Genomic DNA, 27,704 nt, shown 5'->3' with positions numbered 1-27,704 from the left:
TCCTCCGTACCTGCCTTAGTACCAGTCCACCCGCATCGACCCTCGTACCCCCGGTCTTCCTAGGGTGGATCCTCCTTAAAGGTGAACCTCGTGCTAACCATGTCTCGTCCACGGGCTGTCCAGGATGGATTAGGTCCAGAAGCTGAGGCCATCTAATCATGGCCCCCCTCTTCCCGCATCCATCCCATCTCCAACAGGGGCTGGTGGAGGTCGGTTAAAAGAAATCCAATCCGATGAAAGAAAGAGGACCTCATCAGACGGCCAGCCAACGAGCTGAACTACCCAGGTACCTAACTAACGTTTGTGTCTTTCGTAGGTACAGTAGGTACAGTAGGTACCTAGGTAGGTAGTCTAGGGAAGTAAGCCGCCAACGAAAACCCTTCTTCATCAAACAACCAACCCTTTTAGGTCTCCTTTTATATCCCATTCGACTTTCTGAGCAAGACAAGACGAGACAACGGGATGGTTGTTACCTTCCTTTTTACCTACTAACCTACTACTCTTCGCACCTAAGCCTACGACTAACTTAATTTTGTCCTGAGTACCTTACCTTTTAGTAGCGTACCTTAATTGGCTACTCCGATCTGCCCGTCCCGTCTCCGAGCAGCTGCCGAACCTTCCATTATCCGGCCGAGTCCCCTTTAGTTTGCTTCTGTCCGGTTGCCACAAGCATCATTGGATCTTTCGACTCTTCTAATTTTCTTCTCTGCATTCCAACTCAACGGTTTTTCGGTCTCGTCTTTCTGCGCTCAGCTTGTTTTCGATTAGCCATACTTCTCAGTTTTGTTTCTGGGAGCTTGTTTGTTTTCTGCTAGTCTTGGCTTGTCGGGATACTCTATCCCTCTATTGGCTTCCGTGGATGATTCAGTTCTCATGATGCGACTGTGATCCCACTTGCTGGCTTCTTTTGGCATCAACCAGTCCGACTTGACATTGTCCCCATGGTTTGCGTTGCGCATATTCTTACCGTGCTCACTCACCATGGATAACTTGGAGGGGATGCTCCTGGTCCCTCCGGAACGCGGCCAGATACTTGGAAGAGCTGTTTGGAAGGTTAGTCTCCTTTATCGCGCTGCTCTATTTGTCACCCAAACTCACAGTCCTCCGAAAAAGCTGCGATATGTTGTCGTTGGTAGGCGTAACACCAGAGGTGGCCCTAGTCAGTCACAGTTTATCTCCAACGGTCGCAACAACAGTCTTGGGGGCAGTAGATCTTTCCCCAAACTACCCATAGAAGAATCCTGCATACTCATCTATAAACACAAGGTATGAAGCCCATAAGTATCTTGTCCGATGTTTCCCAGCTGACCCCATTGGAATTTCAGGACGATAATGAGCCAATCCAGCAATGGCCAGTGAACTCTATCACCGATTGTCAGGTCCAGCAGATCAATCATCGCAAACAAGGTCCCGTTCTTCCTACTCTCGTCATCTCCGTTGCCGACAAAGAAAAGAAACGACGTTCGAGCCGGGCTGCCGGTCTCATATCATCGAGCAAAGAAGCTAGCGCGACGACCCTGTGGTTTCGCACGCCTCCAGACGATCATCATGTCAGTTTACATGAGTGGGCACGCAACATTCTTGCTCGAAAATCTCCGATGAGTCCAGAGAGCCCAATGTCACCCCAGTTCTCCAACCCCTTTGCCTCGATGTCTCGCGATGCCTCCGATTATTTCTCCCGGCCGACTAGTGGTAACAAATCTGGCCGGTCTGATCCACGGAGTCTTCAACATAAGAGCTCTATCAACACACAATCAACAACTACAACCACCACCACCACCAGAGAGCGGCCCCTCACATTCAGTTCTGAATCCCCCAGTTTACGATCAAAACGCAGTGATGTCTCCTCTCCTTCGAGCAACAATTATCCAATTCAGCAAATGAATTTCCCGATCCCTGGGCAGCACTACACTACGGTCCTTCCAACTGATTTGCCATCCCCTGTCAACACTACAGGAGATTATCAAGGGGAATTCATCGAGGGGTGGACCTCCGCGCAAGGAAGATCATCCACAATGAGCTCGCCAATCCGCGGTCGCAGCAGTATTGGCTCTCAGCCGCCACATCCATCTATCGCTGCGATAGAGTCTAGCTCTCCGCCTGGGCCACGTGAAACCATCTTGGACAGAGCGTTTCAGATGCGATGCATTCCTGGTTCTGAGCGAGAGGTGCCTGGCGAGGAGAAGCTGAGCTCCTTAGCTCGATTTGATGCATTGATGCGAGAAGCTGACGACAAAATGAAACAGAGGGCAGAAGCCGAACGAGCCCAACAATTGGCAATGCGCAGTGCTTTCGAGGCCTCTGACAGTTCTAGCCAGGATGATGATAGCGATTCGGACGATTTAGATGAGGATGCGTACGGAGGGGTTCCTGATCGACGAGGTCCGGCCTTGATACCTTCGACAACACAGAGGGCATTGCAGTTTATTGCTGATCGTCGTGACCCAGCACCGTTATCACCATCCAGCCGTTCTTCGGTATCGAGGACTCCGATGATACCCCAGTCACCTCCTATACGACCGCACACTGCACATGCTAAAACGAGGCCGAACCCCACACAGAGGACCAACAGCACCCCTCAAATGATTGCCAACATGGCCAGGCTGGAATTGACTGCACCCCCAAGCAAGGTGTCTGATGATTCCTCGTTGATGTCGAACGGAGACAAGCGTCTCTCCACTTCAAGCACTGCTACCAAAAGGTTGAGTTTCACCGAATTTACCAAAAGACTATCGAGCACCAGCAGCTTACTGTTCGTCCAGACGAACGCTAGTGGGAGGAGTTCCCGGAGAAGCAGCGAGATCGACCTCCAGCCCTCGGCCCTACCATGTGGGACACTGAATCCAGAAAGGACTGCAGTGCCCACCCGAGACCAAGACCAAGACCAAAACTCTGGTGATGTCACCACCAGATGTGGGTGGCGCAACAGTGTTGGCGTTGTCAGCAGAGGCGGCACCTTCTTCTGAGATTGCCATTTCCAAGAACCAACGAGACCACATACTGAGACGATCCCACAATACTCGACCCCATGGCGGAAGTTTCTGACGACTCTGAAGCGATATCTAGTTCTGAATTTTGCTGTTATGCAATTGCATATGATAAGGATATGGGCAGTTTTTGGTGCAGCCTAGCTGCTTGTATGATTTTGATACCAAACGATGGCATTGTCACGACTCTTATGACGGAGATAAGGGGCCATTGGGTACGTGGCCCCAGGCGTTTACTGTTCACGGATGACTTTCTGTCTCCACAAGCATTGCTCGGTGTCTTTGATTCTGATGGGCATTGGCATATACAACCCCATAGACATCATACAAAGGTCATTCCACGGCCAGAGCATCATCCATCTAATACATTTTAAAACTACTTTTGACGTGATAGCATTGTCACGAACATAAAATCACTGGCGAATGGTTCTCAGGGGTTGGAACTCGGAATTTGTCCTCACTTGATGTGGGTTCTTCGCAGCCCTCTATTCGTGTTGCTGGCTTGGTTGCTCAACTGTCATCCTTTTTGTCTTGCGTGTCAAATCCATCAATTGGATTCACGAACCTCCTTCGGGTCCTGGTATTCTTCGTAAAGCCCATTCAATATCATCCAACATCCATAAAAGGATGACCTCGGCCCCTTTTCATCATCCACATGCATCGTACCACATCCCTCTAGTTTATCGGATATACTTGGCGATGGCCTCTTGCTCCTCAGGGCTCAATCGCTCACCGACGAAGCGCTCAATTGCGCCGCCATGTCGCTGATTGGCGCTGGCCATGTACTCCTTTACCCACTTGGTGACGTCCAGAACCTCGGGGAAATCATCCTTAGCCAATACTCTGCAGGTGTTGAGTGCAGTGAAGGACATGCCGAAGCCAATGTCATCAACATCTGCTTCCGCAACGACCTCATCACCAGCGCCAGCAGCTACAGTAGGGGGGTTAACAAGTAGTGAAAGAAGCTTGCGACAGCTGTTGGCCCAGCCCTTCGCGAACTGTCGAGCAAACGATGACGAGTCACACAGAGTCTTGGTAAGAGAGACAACTGCAACCTTTCGATCAACTGGGCGTGCAAGTTTCTCTGTTTCACCAAGGACAAAAACAGGGTAGACCTTGGTGAAAACACCATCCTCTACTGAGTTTGACTGCTGGATGAAGTAGTCTGCTCCATAGCCAGCCTCAAGACGAGCAGATACAAGATGGTAGAAGCGGACAAAGCGGAGTTTCAGAGACTCGGCAGGGGTTCCTTGAAGCTTCGTGTAGAGTAGCCTGAGAATTGTACCGAAGTAATCATTAAGGGCAGCTCTGTAACCAAGAGTTAGATATCAATACAAGCATGTGGAAATGCAAGACTTACGGCTCAAAACTCTTCACAATGGAATCCAAGATGTCAAAGGCAAGTACCTCGGACTTTTTGCCACTGAGCAGCTTCTGGAAGATTCCAAGCACGGGCGCAATCTGTCCCTCGGCCTGGATAGCCTGGGACGCCCGAGGAATGACAGCCGACAAGAGACGTGTGCACGCAGGAACGTTTCCTCGAGTCTCCCAAAGTGTGGGGTTTAGGAGAGGGCCTAACAGGGCCTTGTAATTCTCCGAAATGGTCTCAGAGGGGCTAGATTCGAGAAGCTGCGCAAGAATCTGGAAGACATATTGCATAAATTCTGAGGAAATGTTAGCAATATACACAAACGTGGAACTGCGTGACCTACCCGTGACATCCTCGACCAAGATTTGGTGGAAGGGCCCCCATAGCTTCTCGTTGAAAAGAGCAGCATTGCTAGGGGCACAATATCGGACAAGAGCACCAATGGCCTCGAAATGGTAATAGTAGAAGCGGGGGTTGCTGGGGTTTTGCTTCATAACATTGGTGATGAGGATGAGATGAGTCAACACATTGTCCAGCAGAGGAATAGCTCCGTCTTTGATAACGATCAAAATTCTCATGACACAACGCATTAGAAACTCGTTCTCCTGTAGCTTGGCGGGGCTTGATTCCTTTTCAATGAGCTTGAAAAGATGGCCGAGAAGATCCTTGGCGAAGGGTTCAATGTCTGCACGAGGAAACATGGGGTTGCCCAAATCATCGGTGAGAAACAACACCCTCTCTACTGCGATAGCAGCATAAGAGTAGACGACGTAGTTATCTGAGTTCAAGTTCTGGATCAGAGGGCCTAGAGCCACTTTCCACTGCTCCTTGGACAGCTGACTTCGGAAAGTGTAGAGGTACTTGATGGCGTCGACCTTCGAGATTGGTTCAATACCTTGCGTGCTAACAAGATCTTGGGCAATGTGTTGCTCAAAAAATTCAACGACGTTGACAAGGGGGTTAACGGTCTTTACACCTTGAGCAGCAGTTACCGCACCCTTGGCAGCAATAGACAGGAAGAGGTAGATAGCAGTATCCTTGGACTTCCAATCACTGCTTCCTTGAGACAAGTAGTGAGTGATATATTTGGACACCACCGTTGTCACAGGCGCTTCAAATCGTTCCTGAAGCTTTCGAAGGAAATCGGTAGCAGATCGACGACGTGAGTCTGTATCAGACCCCTCCAGATCCCTGCGAATGAATTCAATAGGCTCGTCCTCAAATAGCTCGATATCCGATTCGCGGAGCGCCACGTTCGGCAGAATAACCTTCTCGACAATCTGCGTCAAGACATCCTCACTGTTGAAGATTCCTGAATGTTGTGTAGACGACGCAATAGCGGTGAGGAAATGCAGAGCTTTGCTGACAATGAGGTCGTATTTGGTCTCGGGGCCTGTTGAAGACAAAAGGTTCCACGCTTTCTCAATGAAAGGCTGACAGTACTTGGAGAAATCCTCATCGTATTTGACGGTGAAGAGTTCGAGGATCTCGCAAATATCAGCCTTGACCGTATCAACTATGCTCGTCTCGGTGTCGTCATCAGTCTCCAACAGGGGGTTGGAGTAGGTAAGGTACTTGTGAAGGAGCTCAGAGATGCTGCCGAGATTCTCCTCAAAGATAGGAGGTAGATCATGACAAGACATGTCATGGAGAATTTTGATTTGAAGGTCCAAGGCCTCGAACCAGCCATGCAGCACTTCCTTCTTGTCGTTGTTCTCGGCAATCTTCTTATCGATCGTCTAATGCGCCAGAAACCATGAGCACGAAGCAGACAAGAGTATTCACTCGCCATGACTTACCACGAGAAGTTGAACGAAAGCTTGTCCAAAGGTCTCAATCACATGATTGATCTCCATATAAAGTTCGTCTGTTCGAAAGAGAGGTCGCCATCTGGCAAAGATTGAATGTGCAACCTCGAGAACACCGACGTTGACCTTGGGGTCAGTAGCGGAAAATCGACTGACGAGTTCCTACACCAAAAGATGTCAGTACATTATATTGTGAATGCCCATCAATATTGCGAGCTCACCTGGGTAAGGGTATCCCATCGCCGCCAGAAATCAGAGTCTGCAATGACGCTGATAGCGTCACCAAGCTGGGCCTGAATATTGGGGGGAGATGAGATCATGAGGCCTATGAGGCGCTCCTTGATGACTTGAACCTCATTTTGAGGTAGCTTATAGTTGCCTTCCTCGTCCTACACGGAGTTCGCGATTTAGTATTCTGGGCAGGGTCGGTCGAGGAAAAGGCAAGACGGACCACGTAGTTTGTTCGAATAAAATTCTTGAAGGCTAATGCAGCAGCGAGTCGAGTCTTTGGCGGTAGGGTGCCGGAGTTGACAATGTTGAGAAGGCTGAGAGAGTACTGCGGTTTGGTAGCCTCTTGCTTGAGGGCAGTCTCGGCTGTTGGTGATGGTTGTTTATTAGTTTCCAATCAAAACCGCGGGGCAACGAAAGTAGTGGGACAGGGCAACGGATCAAGTACCTTTACGATGCTCTGTAGGATCGAGAGTTGCGTCAAGAAGTTGAGCGATCTGACCAATATCGGCCGCCATGGTGAGGACGTATTAATATGGTGACTCCTTAAGAGGGAAGGGTAAAGGACGAAGAGAAGAAAGAAATGAGCGGTGGTGATGGGGAAGGACGAATTTGGAGGTAGGTAGTAAGAGCTGAGAGGTTGCAGGTTCAGGTTGACAAGCAAATCAAAGCTCGGGCGGCTCTAATTTTTTCTGGGTCTCCATTGGCGGGATGCTATTGGCAGTAAATGGCTTTGAAGCCTTCAGCACCGAGCTAGAGCTTGGTATAGATTTGTGAGATCCCTGTCTCATTATCTTTGACGCTTTAATTTGCAGTCAAGGAGTTTCTTTCTCCCCGGGGACTACCTCGTTGCTACCTGCATAATAGTACGAATAGACCGTACTGTTATCAAATGGTGACCTACCGTGCGTAGTAACACAGCTCATCATCGACGCAGAGTATTGTAAAAGATCAGTACTAAGGAGTCCAATGATCAAGAATACAGGTTGGCTATATTCGCATTTCTCTGCATCAATGTGGCCTGATGCTAGACCTAGAAGCTAGGTAAGTACTAACCCTTCTGCGTGAATAACAACTCTGATACTGTCCCAAAACGATAGGCAAATACCTAGGTGTAGCAGTTGAATAATTGTTACACTAGGCATCTAACTTAGTACGTACTAAGTATGCATCGACAGGAGCCCATGAAACCAAGTACTAAGGTACATCCATCTATCTGGGCAACTTCTTCTGTGGCGGATGACAGCGATACCCCAGTTGATATGCATAAACACACACACATACCGGCACATTCATGGACGAATCTAAAAGACAGTATATCTCATTGACTATGTATTTACTAGACTTAATGATGAAATCAAGCCAGAAGATCAGCGCCATGATCTGTCACCCAACTCGGCGACAGAACCCACACCAATACAACCGTAGCCAGAGAATACTGCAGGTACGCTGTAGCTAAGGAACAAAATATCATTCTCTACAGACTCAGGGTCCCTTCATAGTTCCAGATTGGCGCGATTGACGTGCGGTACCTTACCGCCTACAGCTTGGTGGCATGGCGTACATAGCAAACCCTGAGCTGTTCGTGTGCTTCAGGAAACAGCCATTCAAATGTCACCAAAGGGGTCATCTGTTATGGCTTAGTAAGGAAATCTTGCGTTTCCATTAGCTGCTACCCGGTACCCTGGGGGGGCAAAAGATCAGTACCATACATTACAGCAAGGACCCTACTGCGTTGATCTGCCTTGTCATTGCGTCTTCCCAGAGTTAGGTGGGTGGTATTCACCAAGCGCAAACTTTACCAACTTATTAACGGTAATCTGCCAACATCGTCTCCCATTCTTCAATATTCTCTCATCCTTCCAGCCTCATCAAATCAAATCGCTTCATACATCCATCATAGCAACTTGGTCATTGATCGAGCCCCCCGCGCTCTAGCCAGTGTGTCCTTCTACGAGTCCCGGCCTCTTTTTCTCGCCTTTGCATCCCGCCGATCTGCCCGCCGTGTGGTGCCATCCCGGATCCTCGTCCACCTCCGCGTTATTGGGTCACACTTATCGTTATCATCATTCCTTCTGGTCCCTGACTGAGTTGCACGATACAAGCCCCATCATCTACAACCTTCATTGATCATTTAATGAACACGCCTTATCCTGTGTATACACGCAACTTCTTACAGGCCAATTTCAGGCCTAGGTAGCACATGCTGCGCCGATTAGCCTCACTTAGTCACAAAGACTCCAACGAGACTTCACACGAGCACATGTCACCGCAGCCAGGAGATGGTCCATCATCCCCAGATACGTCCCGTCAGGGTGGCCTTGCCCATGTCCTCCGGGGTCTGACAAGTTCTAAGCTCTCCAAATCCTCGCCATCTATAGCATCACCCTCTTCAGCAAACGCCCAGCCGACCGCCGAGTTCGTTCATGCTCCAGCCCCAGCCGTCTCCACCAACCCACCTCATGGGCTGTCCTCTAGTCACATGGAGTCCTTTGAGCTTCTCAAGAACGGCTCACCCAACGAGCGCATTGCTGCCGCCAACTCGTTGAAATACGCAATTGCCGAGTACCCTCTCAATCCTGTCTTGGATATTTGGTATGCTGCGAAAGACCTTATCGATCCCGCAAAACCTGCAGCAGCACGGGCAGCTGGTTGGGAGCTTCTTACGGAGTGTGTGAAGCACGAGGCCTCCTCTGATCTCGAACGGCAAGAATATTTCACAACCTTATCAGCCCCTGCAAACTCGGAGGATTTTCACCTACAGTTGGCTGCCCTTGTTGACCTAACCCGGCGGGGCCGAATTTTGACAGGCTTCGATTATGAACTTCTTCCCCTTTTGACTAATTGGCTATGGGAATCTTATAACGTGGTGCGTGCAGCTAGAAGGAAAGTGTCCCGGAGTTCAAAGGGCGCTTCTCGAAATCGTGCTGTCGCTACTGGTGAAGAAAAGAACCTCGCTCAGTTATTCAATTTTCTCATCGACGTCATAAAGTTCAGCTTCAACAATGCAGATGAATCTGCTGTGACAGGATTGATCGATCGACTACTGGCAATTTGCATGAGCACAAGCGTGGAAGAGGATCTCAGATCGTGCATAGCGGTCATTGATGCAATTGTGACATTTGGGTCTATACCAGAAGATAAGCTCAAAGGCTGTGTTCAAGTGCTCAGCTCTATCTATTGCATGGTGGGAAGTCTTCAAAAAGACTCCTGGAACACACTCTCAAATCTGTTCAAAAGCCATAATGGACAGGCGACCATCCGCATTTTATTGGATATTCTACGAAATAATCCTACGGATGGGGCCAAGGAGAAGGATGTTAACCGAGAGATACGCGGCGCCCTTGCCGTACTGCAAAAGGTTCTGTCCAAAAGTCCGGAGAACGGCTATCCGGGGATACCTTTCGCGTTACTGGCGGATGGTCTTACAATAGTTGCGAAAACTGGCACTTCCATCAAAACTTTGACAGCTATTCTTCAGTTGCTTAACGCTCTATTCGACGATGGCAACGGCCACATACATCGCTTAATCATCGACGAGGACTGGTCGGTAATACTCGAGGCTGCCGCGACATGCTCCAAACAAGCAATACCTGGGCCACGCGACTCTGATGGATACCGGAGTCCTGTGAGGGACGAGAAGCCTGAGGAAGCTCTGAGCCGAGAACTTATAATCCTCATCAAACAGCTTGATGTGCTCATTAACCAAAAATCGGATGTGTTTATTCCTCGGGCAACCATTGTTTCGTTTCTAACCGAAGTCCATCAATTTCTCCCTGACGAAACTGCATCGTCTGTCTTGAATTACTTTCAGCAGTTCAGATGCTGTTCACCTTCAGATCTCCAATGGGAAGAAAATCTAACCTTGGTTTTAAAAGGATTCTTTGGCAACAGAGATCGGTCCTCACAGATTAGGCTTCGAGCCTTGGAAACCATCATGGACGCCTACGAAGTCGTGGATCTAGTTGGCGACGACCCCGAAGAGAGTTTCATCCCACAACTGGCTAAGAGCATCCTTCAAGATGTTTCTGAAGAGACGGATGTTTTGGTCCTTGAAGGAATCATGTCGCTCATGGTTTCAGTTGTAGTATCCTGTGACATGGAGTTATTCGATTATATCATCGATGCCCTCCGAGGCATCGTCATTGGCGACAGGCTCAAATCACCGATTCCATCGTCAGCATCTCATAGTCCGTTCGCTCAAGGATCTTCGGAAGAACACCTGCCACAAGGACAGTCGCCCTCAAACGTGGTTGCCAAGGGCTACGTGAAGATATTTGTTCAGACTATGGATTACGACAGTGGGAAATCCTTGAGGCTATATCATGCGTTGATAAACATTGTGAAGTCGAGTCACTGCGAGGTCGATGCTCGGTTGACCGCTATGAAGCTCTTATTTAGGCTGCGTGCCGATTGGGCCAACCGAATTTTCATCACAAAGACACTTGAGACTAATTTTGTTGCCGCCTCCTTGTGTCGAACCCCGGAAACATACGCCAAGAAGCAGGCTGAGGAGGCTGTACAATCTATACGCTTGTTAAGAAATGAACATGTTGGGTCGTCCAGGTCTGCTCGCGGTATTTCGTTTAGCCAAGGGCAAGGCCATGAAAGAGGAATGCCCGTTCGGTCTGCAAGCGTCGCTGCTGGAAGTGGCCTACTCGGCAGTAGTGGTGGCGCAGCTCGCTATCATCAGCTTTGGAGCCTTCCGGACCCAGAGGCTCTGCCTGACACCGTGACCGGCGTGTTTAGTCCAGTTCTAGTTTCTCATAGCCCTGGCTCCGCTGAACTCATGATGGATGAAGAAATCCAAGAGACCAAAACGAATATTGAGGCTACTGCCCTCGATATTGCCGCTTGGCTCGAGGCTGTCCTCGGCTTGTTGCACGGTTGCGACTGGGAGGTGTACAGTTTTGCACTGGTTCACCTTCCATCACAACTCAGCAACCATGCCATTTTCAGTGACGCCATTCCCCAGATTCAGGAGCTACGAAGACTCATATGCGAGCAAATCCGAACCAACTCCTTTCAAGAGCCTCCAAATGCATCAGGGTTGAGGCGAGCTGATGTGGCGATTTGTCTCTTCCACAGTTTAACGATGATTCTCAGTTACCATGACCACTTTCAAAAGGGCGATGAGGATGAAATAGTCAAAACATTTGTTCATGGCATCGCCACTTGGGAGCGGAGTGCAAAATGCTGCATCCATGCCTTGTCTATATGCTGTCATGAATTGCCACTCTCAACAAGTAAATCACTGGTTCAGCTGTTGACCAAAATGTCTACTATCATCACCCAGCCTTATGTCTCCATCCACATCCTCGAGTTCCTGGCTTGTCTGAGCCGCTTACACAACGTGTATGTCAACTTCAGAGAAGAGGAGTACAAGATTGTGTTTGGAATTTGCATTCGCTATCTGCAATCTGTGAGGGACAAAAAGGCTTCTAACAGGAACAGTCATGCCAGTGAACCGTCTACTCCAGCAACCTCAACGGGCAACCTTTCGGATGCCGTACACCCAAGCGCGACAGACGATTTACCGCAGTATGTGTATGCATTAGCATACCATGTGATACTTTTCTGGTTCCTTGCGTTAAAACTGCCAGACCGTGCCACCTTGGTTGGTTGGCTTGTCAGGAACATATATAACGAGATTGAAGATGCGCACACAGATAACGAACAAGCACTCACTTCGATCGACTTCATGCAAAGGTATACATACGCTGATGTGGAGGAATCATCCCAAGACCCTCTCTTTACATCGGATCGATTCGGAGAGATCATAAAGAAGAGATGGTTGGTTGGTTATAGCATCGTCACCGTAAATCAGGCCACGACCACTGGCTGGGCTCAAATTGTCAAGAGACAGCCTTCAGGCACCTCGGCCTTCACGATTCGAGAAACGTTTGATCCACCGCCTCCGCATCAAACACCTAATTACGTGGATATCAGCAGGGAGGGACAAGTCTCGACGAATACTATCTTGCCCAGTCACATCATGGTACAACTGATGTCGTCCATCCCTCAAGGTCATGATCTAGCGCGACCTATTCCGCTCCCTGAGGATGATGCCGTTGAAAGGGCCATTCGAGTCTTTGATCGAAGCTCTACTGTTGATGGGCACAAAGTCGGTGTCATATATATCGGAGAGGGACAGACTGATGAAGTTGAGATTCTTGGGAATGTGTCTGGTAGCAGCGATTACATGGAGTTCCTCAACAATCTTGGCACATTGACCAAGCTCAAGGGGGCGACGTTCAACACTCATGGGCTCGATCGCGAATTTGACTCTGATGGCCAGTATACTTTTTGCTGGCGAGATCGTGTCACAGAAATCGTGTTTCACGTTACCACACAGATGCCTACGAACCTTGAACATGACCCACGTTGCACAATGAAGAAACGCCATATTGGCAATGATTTTGTTAACATTGTGTTCAACGATTCGGGTCTGCCTTTCAAATTTGACACTTTCCCGGGCGACTTCAATTTTGTCCACATTGTCATTACACCAGCGTCAAGGGCTTCGTTTATTGCTGCTAGAGACGCTTCCAAACACAGTCAGCCGTTTTATCGCGTTCAGGTCTTGAGCAAGCCAGGCTTCCCTGAGATCTCGCCTGCTTCAGAGATGAAAATTGTGTCACTTAAGGCTCTCCCAGGCCTGATCCGTTTGTTGGCTCTTAATGCTTCGGTGTTCTCTCACGTCTGGGCCAACCGTGAGGGCGGTGAGCATGTCAGCTCGTGGAGAAGTCGCCTCCGTGCTATCAAAAGGCTTCGGGAGAAATACACACCTTCAAAATCCGGGCAAATAACACCATCGGCTTCACAGAATTCATCTCTCGGGGGTGCGCCTCCGTTACACCAACAGCAGCAGTTCCTGCCACAGGGAGATATGTCGTCGTCGCGACCAGCCAGCACCGTCCGCGATAGCTTTACGAGTTTACGTCGTACAAGTGTAGCCACCTTTTTCACAAGCACAAGTGAGCAGACCTCACATCGATCCTCAATGTTATCATCATCTACAACAACAAACGATACCGAGATTGGGCCATTCCACGGGCAGGATTCCCACACTGACACCGTCGACTTTTCCAAGTGGGCCTAAAAATGTGTTATTGAATGGGGCGCGGGAAACGTGAAGCAAGGAGTCATTCTAGTAAAGTCATTATGTTTTTCAAAAAAAAAAAAAAAAGGGGGGGGTGGAGGCGTCTGTCTATATATAAGGTGTCATGGGGGGGTTCAAAAGTTTTTTGCTCTAGGTCACACTTGATGTTTGTCTGTTCTATCCCTATTTCAAATCTGTTTTCTGTCTATTTCTGCTTACAGCCCACCTCGATATACCCTGGAGCTGTGTCTCGCTCGAAGTAGAACATTATTAGACTGCTAGAAGACATTTAATCGTCTTGCCAGTGCGACTTGATTTACTTGACAGTCCTTACCTCAAAAAGGCGGTTGATTATTGGAGCAAATCACTTTTCTGAAAGCCTGCAGCTTACGCATCCACGTACAAAGCTCATTTGACCTGATCAGCCGATAGAAAATATTTCGTCGTACAACGCTGCATAATTGAGAGGCTGTTGTGTAACCAACGCTCAGACTGCTTAAACCCGCCTATCAAAACCCCATAATGCTTGGTGGACTGCAGTGTCTCGTTGTCACAATCCGCCTACTTGCATGACTGCCTGGGGTGTTTGTAAGACCAAACGGGCTGGCTCCTGTTGATCCACTAGCAGCCAGTAAGGTCACTGTTACACAAGTGCGGCGCGTGTAGTAGTTGCAGTCAAAACCTCACCCAAAAGCAGTAGGTACTTCATAAGCTCTAGTTGTTGCTTGACATAAGAATCTTGGTGGTTGGGCGGCATACGAAGACGGTAGCACAGGATCAGAGGTTGGGCTCATTTGTGAGCAAATGAGAGCTCAAGGATGGTGACATGAGTAAAAGAGCCAATAGGGTTTATAAGATACATGCATTAAGGGGTTATTCTGCGTTGGCAACGTAGGGATAGTAGGCGCACTGCAGGCAGATCACACCTGGTGATTTGCTATCGCAGGGTTCCGAAGTTGGATGGCAAAATCCATCATAGTCTTTTGTCGCACGTCAGCCGCTGATAGAAGCGCGCACAATCCAAAATCGATTCACTCTGCTAGATCCCCGGTAATATCCTCGGCGTGAAAATAGGTTGTGGATTAAAACGAGGCTTGTTGGCTGATACCAATGTTTGACCAAGGTAAATAGTTCGTTGCTCTTGCATAAAAGACCCGCGCCATGATATACCTGAGGTAGTCAAATACGCCAGCCGGCGCAGTATGCTGCTGTCCATGGGGCTTCGTTTGTTGGGTCGTGTCGTGATATCTTTGAATGAGGTGGAAAAAGGAGGATATAAGTTGTAACTCTGTGGCAAGTGTCGTAAAAGTCGGATATAAAAAGAAAGGTATATAAGATAGCGTTGCAAGAAGCGGTCCTCGGGAGCTATATTTGAGATTTCAGCTCGGATTAAATTCGTTGAATAACAGGTCTCCCTTCTGCCAGCTGCTTTTGACAGAATTGTTGACCATGTTCATGTTGTGTGGCCCCCCTGTGCGATAGAGATTCATCCCTACCTTAGACTTTGCGCCAAAGCTCTTTGTATTCTGCCCATTTGCAAAAACCTACCAAGTCTCATTGTAAGCAAGTGGTAGCTGCGAAAGTCCTGAGTATCTTACTGACCTAAAGACTGCAGGACATTTTCGTCCGATCTGCTGCCATCAACAAACATTCCAACCATTCCTCTCTCACTCAGGGTCTGCCGACAAGCTAGGAGCAATCTCGTAGCCACTGAGTCACGGCGATTGACCATATCCGGGTCTTCGTCTAATCTAACAGTCAGTCAAGGTCAGATGACATGTTTCGGATTGTGGCCGACCTTTGATGCAGATGCACGAAACTCCTCCAATGCTCTGTCCGATTGAGGCTGGCCATGGAATATCTGCGCCGCAAGGGCTCCCATTATTTGGAAAATATGTTATTGCTGCAGCAACCAGATTCTCCCCTTCAAGCCCGACTACAATGTCATTCATATAACAACTGTCCATAGTTTTGGCGTATTGGTCGTACCACCCAAACCCATATCTCTTCTGCGACTCCTTGTTTGCCATCTCGACAACCTTCTCGTAATCTGTTAGCTGGCAAGGCCTGAACGTCAAGCCAGCGGAAGCCAGATCAGGAACTGGATGGTCGGCAAATCTCAACAGCCAGTCGAGCACCCGCCGCCCGTTTCCAGGTGTTGATTCCTTCATGTTCCAACCTCGTTTTTCGAACCACTCCGTATCGGTTTCGGGTGCGGGCAGACCGTAAAGCAACCTTGGAAATGTGCTTCCAAGTTGAATGATTCCGACACCTCGAATCTTGTTAAGGTTGCTCACGACTTCGTTGTGGAGGAAGCGCCCAACACCTTGACCCCGAAAGTCTTTGTGAACGATGATAGCAGCTACTGATCCAATCAGTCGGTCACCGCTGCTATCCGTAAACGTTGTGAATGTTGCACAAAATCCAACGGCCTGCCCTTGATTGGGTTCTCTGACCATGTAATGCATGGCATATCCATCGCGTTTCAAGAGAGAACCAAGAGTCGAGCGATTTAGATAGAATTTGGAAGGCAAACATGCTTCCCATAAAGAGTGGGTTTCTGGGAGATCTTTGTCGTAGTCCCATTTTAGGAGCGACCAAGTTGGCGGAGGAGGAGAGTTACCGGTCGGCGGCGTGGCCTCTGTTGCCGGTCGTTCACTTGTCAAAAGAACGGCGACGGCTTGTAAGTCTGCCGCAAAGTACCCAGGACACTGAACGATAGTTGGGAAACCATACTCGCGGGCCCCCTTTTCCGAAACTTCACAGCAGGCTACAAGCACTAACGGGCGTTCTTCACACACCTCACGAGCAACCTCGGCGAGTTCAAGCTGAAATAAACCTTCCTCTGTCGAGAAGCCAGTCAGCACGAAAATAACGACTCGTGCTCTCTTGATGAATGCCACATGAATGCCGGTAATTCCACGCTCCTTGGTATAAGGAACATGCCGGATCCATGGATGTGTGCGTGCAAGTGCTTTGCCGAGAGGCTCGAAAGGGTCACTTGCATTGGCAGGACTCTGGTCTAAAGGGACAACAGCAGGTGTTAATAACAAGACCAAATCCTCATCACCTAGGTTCTTTTGAAGAGGAATCAAGTCTTGGTGATCCCATAGCAAAGTAGCCGGTGAGCTCTGGCTTTGTATAGTTGACATGGTTTTCAACTGTGTGTAGGTTGGTAGTATCGAAACTGACGATACAGTTACATGGCTGATTTGGAACCGTCGATGAAGCTACTCGTCTCGGTTAAGTGCGTAGTCTCCACAAGAACCCAACCCCCTTGGGCATAAATCAGCTTCCAAAGAGTAAGTATGAAACAATATTGGAGAAGAAAGATGCGACGAATTGTTGAGTTTGTTGTGAGCGGCTCCGCAGATAGGGACGCCGGTGAGCTAGGAGAATGGCTCAATGATGAGAGGACTCAAGAGACAGAATGGAAACTCAAACTCATAATCGAGGCCGTCTGGCTGGATAAGAAGCTCACGACAGAGGAGAAGAGGAGGGTATGCTTTGATAATTTGAATCTGGACGGGTAGGAGAATAAGCAACAGTAACAGCAACAGCAACAGCAATAGCAATGCAGTGAGTGATCTATAAATGCGGGTTTTGTGACGACGATGGCCTTAGGGCGCCAGGTTTGCTAGGGTCCTGCGACTGTCCACCATCCAGACTGCTGGGACTGGGAGGAGGGTTTAAATGAGTGTGGGGTTAGATGGGACGAAGGCTGCGACACCAATTGGTACAGTTAAGTGAGTACTGTACTATGTACGAGCAATCAGCCGCCTCGAAGCGCCAGGGCTACACAAAGTTCTCGAGCTGCCAGGATATGAGGGCATCGGTCAGGATTACCTGATCAAAAATATGAGCCTCGGCCAAGGCCGGTCGGAGGTCATGGCGGAGAGAACATCCAATCCGCGTCGATGAGCTCCAAAAAGTCGACGAAATGGGATTGCCGAAGGCGAGGATCCGTCAAGACTGCGGAAGACGCCCACGAGAGGCTGTCTGTCTGATGGTAACACAAAGACGCACGTCGGCAGAACCGGGTGAGCTACTTGCAGCAAAGTGGCATGGATCAATGATAACGCCCCGGCACGAGGCCCAAAAACACCTTCGCCATGACTCACGGCAACAGGTCCTGAGACGAGGAAGGAGAATAATTAGAACGAGACCCGGGTGCAGCAAATAAGTACATAGAGATTGCGCGTCAGTCGATGGTATACGGGCTTGACACAACCATTCCAGCCTGGCTGACCCTTGTCTTGTTGACTCTGGAAAAGAGGCAGGAAACTATAGGGCGAGGCCCCTCTATTCTTATTCGGACGTATTAGGGACATTCCTGAGTAATGCGGTTTGCTAGGATAGGTAGTTGACATGTCGGATCCGTTGGCTTGATCAGGGAATAACATAACGAGACCACAATGACATGCGGGCGGTTGCACAAGACTGTCGCACTAGATAATGTGGGAGTTATCGTATAGGCCAGGGCTGTACCAGGCTGACCGCCATGGCAGCCATGGAGATGTTGTTTTCTGGTGTCAGCAGTGGTTTGGCTGGCCCATGGACAGCCAGTTGAGAGATGTAGGCTATTGGATCGTGCCGTATTGGTTGTCAAGGCAAGGATGAGGAAAGACTGGTAAGAAATCGAATGGAGTTGCATAATAACAAGTCGATAAAGGAGTAAATAGATATGAACAAATGAAGCCCCGTCTTTTCTGCCAAGCATCTAGCAATAACCTCAAATAATAAGTTGAGGTTGTAACTAGGTATGATGGCTAAAGGTACCGACCTACTTGATAGGAATCAGAAACATTAGTACCTAGACAGTGGCTAAGAGTAATGTTACTGAAGGTTACGGCAGGGACGGGCCGTTTTTACCTTGTAATGGTGTAGGCAAGCTTCAAAATCAGGCCAATCTGCCACACGCAGTGTGAACTCAATTTACCTTGCCTTGATAGATGATGGTTGTCTGCAACCTCAACGGCCCCAAGGTTGGTTGGAGTTACCGTGTTACTGATGCCGCGGCAAATGGAGGCCAGGCGAGTTCCTATGTGCACTCCGTACCTTGGGGATTGAAACCTGGATATGTCATAGCACTGCGCGCGCCCGAACGATGAAGATGCGTAGCAAAATATGCTAAAGGATATGAAGTGATAGATCAAGTAAATAAACAACCAAGCTATTATACAGAAGGATATGCAGATCTGCCATAATGAATTTCTGGGTACACGTCTACACCAAGGTCAGAAATTGTGGCAACTAGGTGCCTTGTGCCTAGGTGCTGATGAATATCGGTAGAACCTTGAAAGGGCGCTGTACCAAAGCGTGACGTTCGAGAACCGTTATGTTGAACTCAAAATACACTCCGGGTTAGGAGGAAAAGGTCCTGAAAACCATTGAATATATTCTTCGGAATTGAGGTTGAAATAAGCTTCGTTCGTTTGCCTTCATTTATCCAACGCTCAACGACTTTGAGAAAGTGGGTTCCCGTAAATCAACATGGGACCTTGATATAGGGTATTAAAATAACCTAAGTAAAGATATCCTAAACTTATCTTAAATTTATGCCAAGTTACTTAAGTCTTTTCATCATTTAGGATCATGGTCCTGACCTTTATTTCCTCCCCTACCTACCTAGTCTACCTAGGTACCCGCTGTATATAGACGGCAGACCTACAGCTTCATGCCCCGCTCCGAACGAAACCCACTCCAACCCCGAAAACCGTAAACGCGTCTCCTTGGCCGACGCGTCTTCCGTCTTCCGGGGCGTCCCACTCATTCACTTTCAACCCAAGGTTGCCGCTCGGCCCCGGAGGACCGCATGTACGTCTCTTTGCCTGACATCTACTGAGAACTGCAAACACAGGAAATTCACCAGCATATGGAGACGGATGTAGATCCCGCCGAGGCGGGCCACCAGGAGATTCGTCTTCTCGTTGACGAAGTTATTGAATGTGAGTGAGACTGCCCGAGCAATGTATAAAGGCCTTGACTTACATTCCGCGTAGCATCCAAAATACCCGCCAAAACACGCCAGACCAACGTCAAATCTACTATTGCTAGTCTTACCTCACTATCGTATGAATGGGGCCTTTTGCCTGAGACCCTTGACGATCTCATCATTCTCGTCACAACTCCAAATCACCTTGACCAAGCAAGCCAAGCTGCTATCATCCGAAACCTGTATCCCGTGGCACCTATCTCTCGAAAATCTGTTCTTCAAGTCATCTCGTGCCTTGGACACGGAGCCCTCAAGCCATCTCTGACTCTCCAGGCTGCTCTTCTCAAGTGGCTCATCACAGTACACCACACTTTGGAGTCACCACAAACGCTTTCTCAAACCTACTCGTTTCTATTCAATCTCCTCGATACCGCGGCCACTCGGTAAGTTTTCTTTTCTTTGCCGCGAGCAATCCGCTAACTCTGGCCAGACCTAACCTCAGCCACCTCCTGGCTCTCATTACCAGACGCAAACATGTCCAGCCTTTCAGAATACAAGCCTTGTAAGTATTGCAGTTGAAGACGCCTGGTCATTCGCTCACACATCACAGGCTTAGCCTTTCCCGGCAAACTGGACATGACCCGTCCTTGATCGGTCTTCTAAGAGTTTTCAAAGACTATTACCCTGAAGTTATTGTTGGAGACGCGGTTCGGGGCAAAGCATCCTCCTTCAAGGCTCGTTTTTACTTGTCGTTTTACTACTGCTCTTACTGACCATTTTTCAGCACCCTGATCTACAATGGCGAGCAAGGCTCGACGAAATCCAGGATGCACATCTTCACCAAACAGAAAAAGGCACATTACGACCTCGAGATGGCTTCCGTGTTCATCGCCCTATAGGACGTAGCACTAGAAACAGAACAATCCCTGTAGTCCACACGTCTTATGTGGCAGAGGTTCGTCTGCAACAACGTGCTGTGCTGCGTGAAAAAGTACTAACTTTGCTAGGATTCTGTTACATTAGAGGAAATCGAGAATGTTGCAAGTTTCGTCAAAAATCTTGACAAGCTCGAACTCCCCAATCAACTAGTGGCTGTTCTGGCAGATCCTTTGTTGCAGAAGCTCATGCTTCTGAGGCCAGACGGCGAATCTGAGCAGAGACTAGTCAACTGGCTCAATGGTGTGCTGCAAGATGTTCGTGATGGCGATGCAGACGAAAACACCTTCTTTGACATGCTGGATATCCTACGGGAATATGTTATTTCTACCAAGGTATGTTTCTTGTTGACTTGGCTAAAGGTAAATCTGACCAGGACCAGAACCTTCCTCCTCTCCTACTCGACTTCTTTGCACGTTTTCTTCCGCTTTGGGATGGATCTGGACGTCGCGATGCCATTTTTGAGATCTTATCTTACTCCCCATTACTGGACTTCCAAGGTCAGTTCAAGCCGCTCCAGACTGGCCCGTCACGCTGACACTCTCCAGGGCTATACAAGCACATCTTTCAGCCCCTGGAAGCTGCCACTCTTGACAATAGCCCGGAATCTCTGCTAGCGCTTCTCGCCCTGTACAAGAACCTTCTTCACCACTGGACAGTTCTGCTTGAATCCATTGACACAGTACCAGACCATGCCAGTGGGACTATCACAGCCTTGGTCCGACACGTTAATCCACTTGCCCTCACAGTCTGCCAAACATGTCCCTCTGTCTCATCACGTTCTGCAATTCTTGACTTCTATGAGCAAAACGCCAGACTCGTTAGCCATCAGGTCCTCAAGCACTACATTTGCATCGAACTACCCCCTTCATCCCTCATTTACATACTCTTCTTCAGCAGTTCTGCGGCCATTGTCTCACGCATATGTGCCATTCTTGCCTTTTACAAGAAGGGTTTCGAGATGGCCATGCTCACCAAGCCGGGGCGTGAGAAAAGTAGCCGCATTGACTCTACATCATATAACAGGATCTTTGTCAGCCTTTTCAATGGCTACCTTATGGACATGTGCAATTGCTTTTGGCGTGGCAGGGCTTTTACTAACAGTGACCCCAACGCACTTGGATGCATGATTCCGAGGAGCCTCGTGCCTGTTCTGTCATCGTATGTGACTTCTGTGGACGAGGCTCATACTCTAGCATCTCTCTTCTCATTGTCACACTCGCCACTCCTGAGCTTGCAAAGCAAACGATGTATTAGAGGTCTTGAGGATGCCGAAGTCGATAGTGATTCTTCATTGCGCACCAGGCATGAGGGACCGCCGACACAGAGTAGCCTTGGGCAATTGGCAAGTTCCGGGGGGCTACGCATCTCGTGGCAGGATTATAGGATCAAGGTGCTCGAGGCGCTGACTGCTAGTGAACTCGGAGGCATTACAGATCTTTTGAAGAACACAATGACAGTTCTGAGGAGATTAATAGACGGCGAGGGCAGCTCCAGGCCAACCACGTCGCAGTCATTTCAATGAATGGTGATGAGAAAATGAATATCTTGTCCTTTGTACCATATGTTAAATTATGATCAGCCTGGTCTAGTTTGGCCAACTCTTGGTTGAAATTTACCGTGCTAAGCACTTCCAGTGCCATATCGTTCCGTCGTCATGCATCAAGTGTTGAAAAGAACAAACGCCGCAGAATACAGGGTTGAGGACTGTTTCCCTTTGAGTCGAACGCCATGCATGAGTGACCAATGCCACCAAATCCTCCCCGTATTGCGACCCTACGCCGAGAAATGCAGTTGAGTGCTATCCATCTTTCCAAACTCCAACCCGAAAACAAATGAAATTCGGGGCGATTGTTAAGAATGCTCCGAAGTAAGAACATCCGCAAGAAATAGTTCATGCTTCGCGCTGCTTAGACTCGTCGCCATAACCACCGATCTGGATGCCTCCAAAGCCATAGGTCTTGCCTTCAGGGCCACGTTTCATATTGCTCCGTGGCCCCCGCTCCTTCAAGTCCTCTCGAAGCCAGCTCAAGACAAGCTCTCCGAGACGGCTATTGCCGGAGGCACCCACAGTACCATCGATGGTAGCGAGCATCTTGTCAGCCTCGTCCCACTCCTTGACAGTACCAAGGTGCATATGAGCAAGATGAGTCGGCCAACCAGCGAGGTTGTCCAAAATATGAGTGGCGTAGACGATGGTACATTCCCGAATTTCCGTCTCACGCTTGAGCCAAGCCAGAAACTCAGCACGACTCAGAACGTCGAGATCGACAGTGATTTCATCGAGGAGCAGAACCGTCCAGGGTCTCAGTAGACCCATGGCAAGCTGGACTCGACGACGCTCACCATCTGAAACAGCATGCATACGCCAATTAGTGTCGACATCAAGCATGGCGACCAGCTCGTCTCGTCGATCAGGGTATGCATCTCCACCAACAGAGCGAAGCAACTCATTGACGCCGATGTCAGTTCGGACAATGGGGTTAAGGACCCATTCCAGTCCAAGATAAGTGACACCCTCAAGACCCTCTTTGAAGGGATCTACACCGCAGATAGAGATGGTGTCACTGGGCGCAAGACGTTTGCCGGCAAGAAGACGAAGCAGAGTTGTTTTACCGGCTCCATTAGCACCAATCAGAAGGGTACGAGACCGCGGAGGAAGATCCAAAGTGATGTTGTTGACACCAGTCGAGTAGTCGGGAAAAGTGTATGAGAGGTTGTTGACTTCAACACGTGGAGGCTTAGGAGGAGGTGTCATGATGAGTTCCAGAGGTGGTGACGTCTTGCGGGAGAGAACGAGAGAGGCAGAAGGATGGCCAAATTGAGAGGTTAGGGCAATGGGAAGAGGATTGAAAGTAATCCTGGAACATAAATTTGTGAGGATATGATATTTATATAATCAGATAGTATGTGTCATGAGAATGGCGAGTCAGAGATTTCTGTTCCCCCTCCAAATTAGGTACAATACGAAGATTGGTTACCTCAGCCGGTGACAGGCGGGATCCGTTGGACATGAGGATTCCTGCCCATCACCTGAACCCCGCTATCGTTTATGGCCGCACTCCACTATCGTTGTCGTTTCCAGTTAGTGAACCCTCCGCCTGAGATCCAGCACGTCATGACACCTGAGACCCATCGAGTCCCTTATTAGTGGAACGCTTGCCCACTAATGGGCCCTATCAGTCCCCTTATCCGTTGCCTAGCCACTTTACGCCAACTCGCGTCTAATCGTGGACCAAACTTCTTCACGCGTTTTCATCCTACAGGTGGAAGCTTCAATTTAGCTCTTTGTCAAGTCAATTGCACGACTACGATACATGACAAAACTTGCCACTGCCTGAAACTTCCTGTACATCCTTCAGCCGCTTCATTTGCACCGTCAACCTGCAAATACTCCCATTTCGGGGCCACTCAACATGGTGACCCTCGAAGATGTCGAGGGGAGCCTCTTGCGAAAGCCGTCGTAAGCTGTGCTTTGTTACCCATCCAAGCAAGCACTGGACTGACTCGAATCCCTCAGTGAAACTTCCCACCAATTCCCTACCCGGAGCGTCTCCGTTTACAAGCCCCTACAATCCTTTGTGCTCGACAAGCAACGCTCTTACCAACAGCAGTATGGTGATATGTACTTTTTGCGCCTCACCAAGATAAAACCAGCTATCGACAAAGTAGCCGCAGAGGCCTGGACAGGCACAACGATTGGTGAAGAGGAGGCACAGAGAGTTGAAAGAGTGCTTGATGTTCGGCAGGGAGAGCTGTGCTGGGTAACTGGCACCGTATACATGGAGATGCCACTGAAGCCGAATATTCTGGAGGACGTGTCCAAGGATGTATGCCATATCAGTTGCCGATCGACTATGAAATGGAATGCTAATGTGCCCGTAGCGTTGGATCTCCGCTCCTATTCTGACACCGAAATATTTCTCCCAAGACGACCAGGTCATGTTGGAGGATGAGTCGGGCCGCATCAGGCTGGTTGGCGATGTGCTGAAGACCGTAAACTTGGTCACTGGATGTATTATCGGGGCCATGGGCACCGAAAACGCCAACGGCGAATTAGAGGTCATTGACATCAAGTTCCCTGACCTGCCTCCGCAACCTGACCGTTGGAACCTTTCGAAGCCCAATTCAGAAAAGGCCAAGACAAAGGATGAAGATGAGGATATGGCTGATGCTTCTGAAGCCAAGAAGGGCAAAAGCAAGGTTGCTATTGTTTCTGGCTTGTCTTTCTCAGGCACTGATGCCTCTCACGCCCTTGAGCTTCAACTCCTTTCCGAGTACCTGCTCGGTGAAGCTATGACCCCTTTAAGCCAGATCGATGCCTCTCATATTAGCCGCCTTGTCATAGCAGGAAATTCCATCTCGACAACAGACCGCAAACCTCCTGCCGCAGACGAGGTACTTCCAGAAAAGAAAGCCCAGAAGAAGTACGGCTACGACGCCAGCGCCTACAACCCACTCCCCTCCCAACTCTTCGACGCGTTCATTGCCGAACTTCTACCATCCATTCCTATCACTATGCTCCCTGGTGCTCAGGATCCAGCGAACGCTAGTTACCCACAGCAACCTGTACATCCAGCAATGTTCCCTTCGGCACGAGCATATGCGCGTGACCCAACAGCTCCGGCCACCCAACCAGGCTGGTTTGACACTGTAACAAACCCATGGGAAGCGGAGCTCGAAGGATGGAGGTTTCTTGGTACTGGTGGCCAAAATGTCGACGATGTTTTCAAGTACGTCGGCAGCGATGACCGTCTTGGCATGATGGAAGCTATGTGTCGATGGCGTTGCTGTGCCCCGACTGCACCCGATACGCTATGTGAGTACATGACGACCCAAATTTTGATGTCTCGAGGCTAAAACATTGGACAGGGAGCTATCCGTTCCAGGATGATGACCCTTTTGTGATGCAGACTTGCCCACACCTCTATTTCGTCGGCAACCAGCCACACTTCTCTACCAAAGTTATCCACGGACCTGAGGGTCAGTCCGTAAGACTTGTGACCGTACCGAGTTTTGCAGAAACAAAGGAGCTGGTGTTGATCGATACAGAAACACTTGAGGTCGAGAGGGTCAAGATATCTTCAACATAGGTAATGTGATCAAAAGATGGACATGGTGAATAGAATAGGTACGGCGAGATACCCCGAATCGTAGTTGATTAAGTACGCTAAGCTATCTGTGAGCAAGTTGATCGATCATCCATCCATCCATTTCTTATCAGAGTATTCGCCTCGACTTGCCCCTCACTCGTTGCTTCCACTAAGGCACGGGTCTATCTTCTATCAATCATAGAAATTCGTCTTCAGGCTCGTAGTCCGACTCCTGGTCTTCGTCCTCTTCGTCCTCACTCTCCTCCCACTCATCGTGTTCCTGGATGTGCAAATCGTCTTCATCATCGTCAGTCGCTCCAGATGGAGCACCGCCAGCGTTGCTCTGCTCGCCATCGTCGTTCTTGGCGGACTTCTCGCAAACCTGGAGAATGGATTTGCTGAGCTGGGCCATTCTCTGTTGGATCCAACAGAGCTTGTTGTAGCGGAAGTTCCTCATCTTAGCATCCGTTCTGAAAAGATCCCTGCTCTGACCTTTGGCGTCTCTGTCATCGCTTTCATCCTCTCTTTTGTCCTCTCGCGCCTGCAACACGAGTTGCCTATGAAATCGCAGTTGGTGGGTACGAAGAATGAGATCAGTCGAGGAGGGCCAAGCACCATTGTTGAGATGCTCGTTCAAGATCTGAACATGTATTCTCTCACAAGGTAGTGCCCTCAATGCGATCATCAGCTCCGAGGTTGGCTCGAAAAAATCGACAAAGGTAAATTTGCCTTGTTCGAGCCTGGGGCTGATGACGATCTTGAGCGTGTGGATGTTGGCATTATAAGGGGTCTTGGCAAACATCTTGATAGCATCGACCATAAATTCCTTCGTAATGGCAGTGGAGCGACTGGGGTCGGCCTTGACCGTGATGAAGCGAAAGTATTGAGCGTATTTGGCAGTGTCGATAGTCCCAGGCTCGTGGACTGGCAGTGCTAAAGGATTGGCGTCTCTGTCGGCGATGTTTTCCTGGTCTCTCATGCCAGGCTCAGGGACATATATGTCGTCATTGACTAGGTCCTGGATGTTGGTCATCCCGTGATATTGAGTAGGCGCATCCCGAAGAAGGTAGAGAAAGATATTCTCGCCGTACATGACGCCTCTCGCTTCGACAAAGACTTTCTTGCACACCATGAGGATGCTGATGTCAAGGCCAGGGTTCTTTCGCTGGTACACGCGCCTCCAGCTATCGTAAACAAGAATAGGTTTGTCCGACAAAAGAAGACCTCGATAGATTTGTTCACGAACCTCGGCGGGAAGGCCCATGAAGCTGAGACGTCTGGGGTTCTTGACCTTGATCCTGATAGGGAGTCTAGGCCGAGGCCCTGGAGCTGGAGCTGGAGCTGGAGCTGGGGAACTGCGGATAACCCCGCGGCGACCTTGTTGAGCACGGTTTCGATAACGGGCCGGAATGGGATTGATATTCCTCGGCAGCAGCACCAGAGCTCTACCTCGACGCGAACTTGGATCCCGTTGGTAGGCGTTGGGGATAGCAGGAGGAGGTGCCGTCTCATCTTCGTCAAATGAGTCTTCTTCAGGAGTTGCCTCACGTGGTCCCCAGACGAATTGACTTATGGGAATTCCATACTTCTTGGTGAAATCTGTCAAGAGCGGCGCTTCGATTATCACCTTGTTGTTGTTGGGCGCTTTAACTATCTGTGAGTCTCTGTCGGGCTGAGGCTTATGACGCTTCCTGGGGGGTTCGTTGTTGGCGGCCCTCGAGCTTCTCTTGTTTCCGATTGAAACGGCCGAGTCGCTCGAGGAAGATGGGCTACCTGGTGCAGACGGGCTACTTGAAGAAGATGAACTGCTTGGCGAGGATGAGCAGGTCTCAGATTGAATGACCTGGCCAACTTGAGCCCTGGCTATCGTTATCTGCTTGACATTGCTCGTGGGCGCCATGGTGTGCAATGTAGGTGCAGAAGATTAAAGGAGTTGGATAGCTTTGAGCGAGGGTGTGGAGGGAATGAAATGAGTAGTGTTGGGCAGAGAGGTAGTGGTGTTGTGGGGAAGATGTGAAGAGATGAATGTGGAGGAAAGGAAGAGGACGCTTTTATATTGAGGTAAGGGGCTGGTGATTCACTGCTACATTTCAACGAACACTGGACGACGAGGCACTACATTTGATAAGTCAAGCAATCCATCATATAGTTTCAGCCATTTCTGGTTACTATGTTTTTCTGTTATTCCAATTCAGCCCCTCAGCCCCTTTATATGTTGACGATGTAGGGAGAGTACAGACCGGTGT

At 49.2% G+C, this 27,704-nt stretch overlaps 8 protein-coding genes across 8 annotated transcripts; 4 read left to right on the top strand and 4 right to left on the bottom strand.

The window, feature by feature from the left end:
• Positions 1-981: 981 nt before the first annotated feature.
• On the top strand, positions 982-2,841 carry FMAN_04231 (uncharacterized protein; the record flags this gene model as incomplete). Its single annotated transcript, XM_041829084.1, has 4 exons — positions 982-1,053; positions 1,114-1,266; positions 1,326-2,701; positions 2,763-2,841. The coding sequence occupies 4 exons, from the start codon at positions 982-984 to the stop codon at positions 2,839-2,841; spliced, it is 1,680 nt and encodes a 559-aa protein (XP_041679882.1).
• An 826-nt stretch (positions 2,842-3,667) lies between these two features.
• Positions 3,668-6,910, bottom strand: FMAN_04232 (putative importin-alpha export receptor; the record flags this gene model as incomplete). The annotated part of the gene is made up of 7 exons (XM_041829083.1): positions 3,668-4,295; positions 4,348-4,651; positions 4,700-6,095; positions 6,156-6,326; positions 6,386-6,553; positions 6,616-6,758; positions 6,841-6,910. The coding sequence occupies 7 exons, from the start codon at positions 6,908-6,910 to the stop codon at positions 3,668-3,670; spliced, it is 2,880 nt and encodes a 959-aa protein (XP_041679881.1).
• Positions 6,911-8,595: 1,685 nt separating this feature from the next.
• FMAN_04233 (uncharacterized protein) lies at positions 8,596-13,494 on the top strand (the record flags this gene model as incomplete). The annotated part of the gene is made up of 1 exon (XM_041829082.1): positions 8,596-13,494. One exon carries the CDS (start codon positions 8,596-8,598, stop codon positions 13,492-13,494), a length of 4,899 nt encoding a protein of 1,632 aa, XP_041679880.1.
• Positions 13,495-14,991: 1,497 nt separating this feature from the next.
• Positions 14,992-16,646, bottom strand: FMAN_04234 (uncharacterized protein; the record flags this gene model as incomplete). The annotated part of the gene is made up of 3 exons (XM_041829081.1): positions 14,992-15,038; positions 15,097-15,240; positions 15,293-16,646. The coding sequence occupies 3 exons, from the start codon at positions 16,644-16,646 to the stop codon at positions 14,992-14,994; spliced, it is 1,545 nt and encodes a 514-aa protein (XP_041679879.1).
• A 2,723-nt stretch (positions 16,647-19,369) lies between these two features.
• On the top strand, positions 19,370-21,890 carry FMAN_04235 (uncharacterized protein; the record flags this gene model as incomplete). The annotated part of the gene is made up of 8 exons (XM_041829080.1): positions 19,370-19,442; positions 19,497-19,872; positions 19,920-19,991; positions 20,040-20,163; positions 20,214-20,384; positions 20,437-20,700; positions 20,748-20,865; positions 20,914-21,890. The coding sequence occupies 8 exons, from the start codon at positions 19,370-19,372 to the stop codon at positions 21,888-21,890; spliced, it is 2,175 nt and encodes a 724-aa protein (XP_041679878.1).
• Positions 21,891-22,259: 369 nt separating this feature from the next.
• On the bottom strand, positions 22,260-23,123 carry FMAN_04236 (uncharacterized protein; the record flags this gene model as incomplete). Its single annotated transcript, XM_041829079.1, has 1 exon — positions 22,260-23,123. One exon carries the CDS (start codon positions 23,121-23,123, stop codon positions 22,260-22,262), a length of 864 nt encoding a protein of 287 aa, XP_041679877.1.
• A 658-nt stretch (positions 23,124-23,781) lies between these two features.
• Positions 23,782-25,458, top strand: FMAN_04237 (uncharacterized protein; the record flags this gene model as incomplete). Its single annotated transcript, XM_041829078.1, has 4 exons — positions 23,782-23,828; positions 23,886-24,195; positions 24,251-25,184; positions 25,238-25,458. 4 exons carry the CDS (start codon positions 23,782-23,784, stop codon positions 25,456-25,458), a joined length of 1,512 nt encoding a protein of 503 aa, XP_041679876.1.
• Positions 25,459-25,654: 196 nt separating this feature from the next.
• Positions 25,655-27,358, bottom strand: FMAN_04238 (uncharacterized protein; the record flags this gene model as incomplete). The annotated part of the gene is made up of 1 exon (XM_041829077.1): positions 25,655-27,358. The coding sequence occupies one exon, from the start codon at positions 27,356-27,358 to the stop codon at positions 25,655-25,657; it is 1,704 nt and encodes a 567-aa protein (XP_041679875.1).
• Positions 27,359-27,704: the final 346 nt, after the last annotated feature.

This window comes from Fusarium mangiferae, assembly GCF_900044065.1.
Source record: "Fusarium mangiferae strain MRC7560 genome assembly, contig: FMAN_scaffold003, whole genome shotgun sequence".
In the NCBI taxonomy this organism is placed as follows: Eukaryota; Fungi; Ascomycota; class Sordariomycetes; order Hypocreales; family Nectriaceae; genus Fusarium; species Fusarium mangiferae.
Note: the sequence above shows the minus strand (reverse complement) of the source record. Positions and strands in the feature narration are given on the sequence as shown.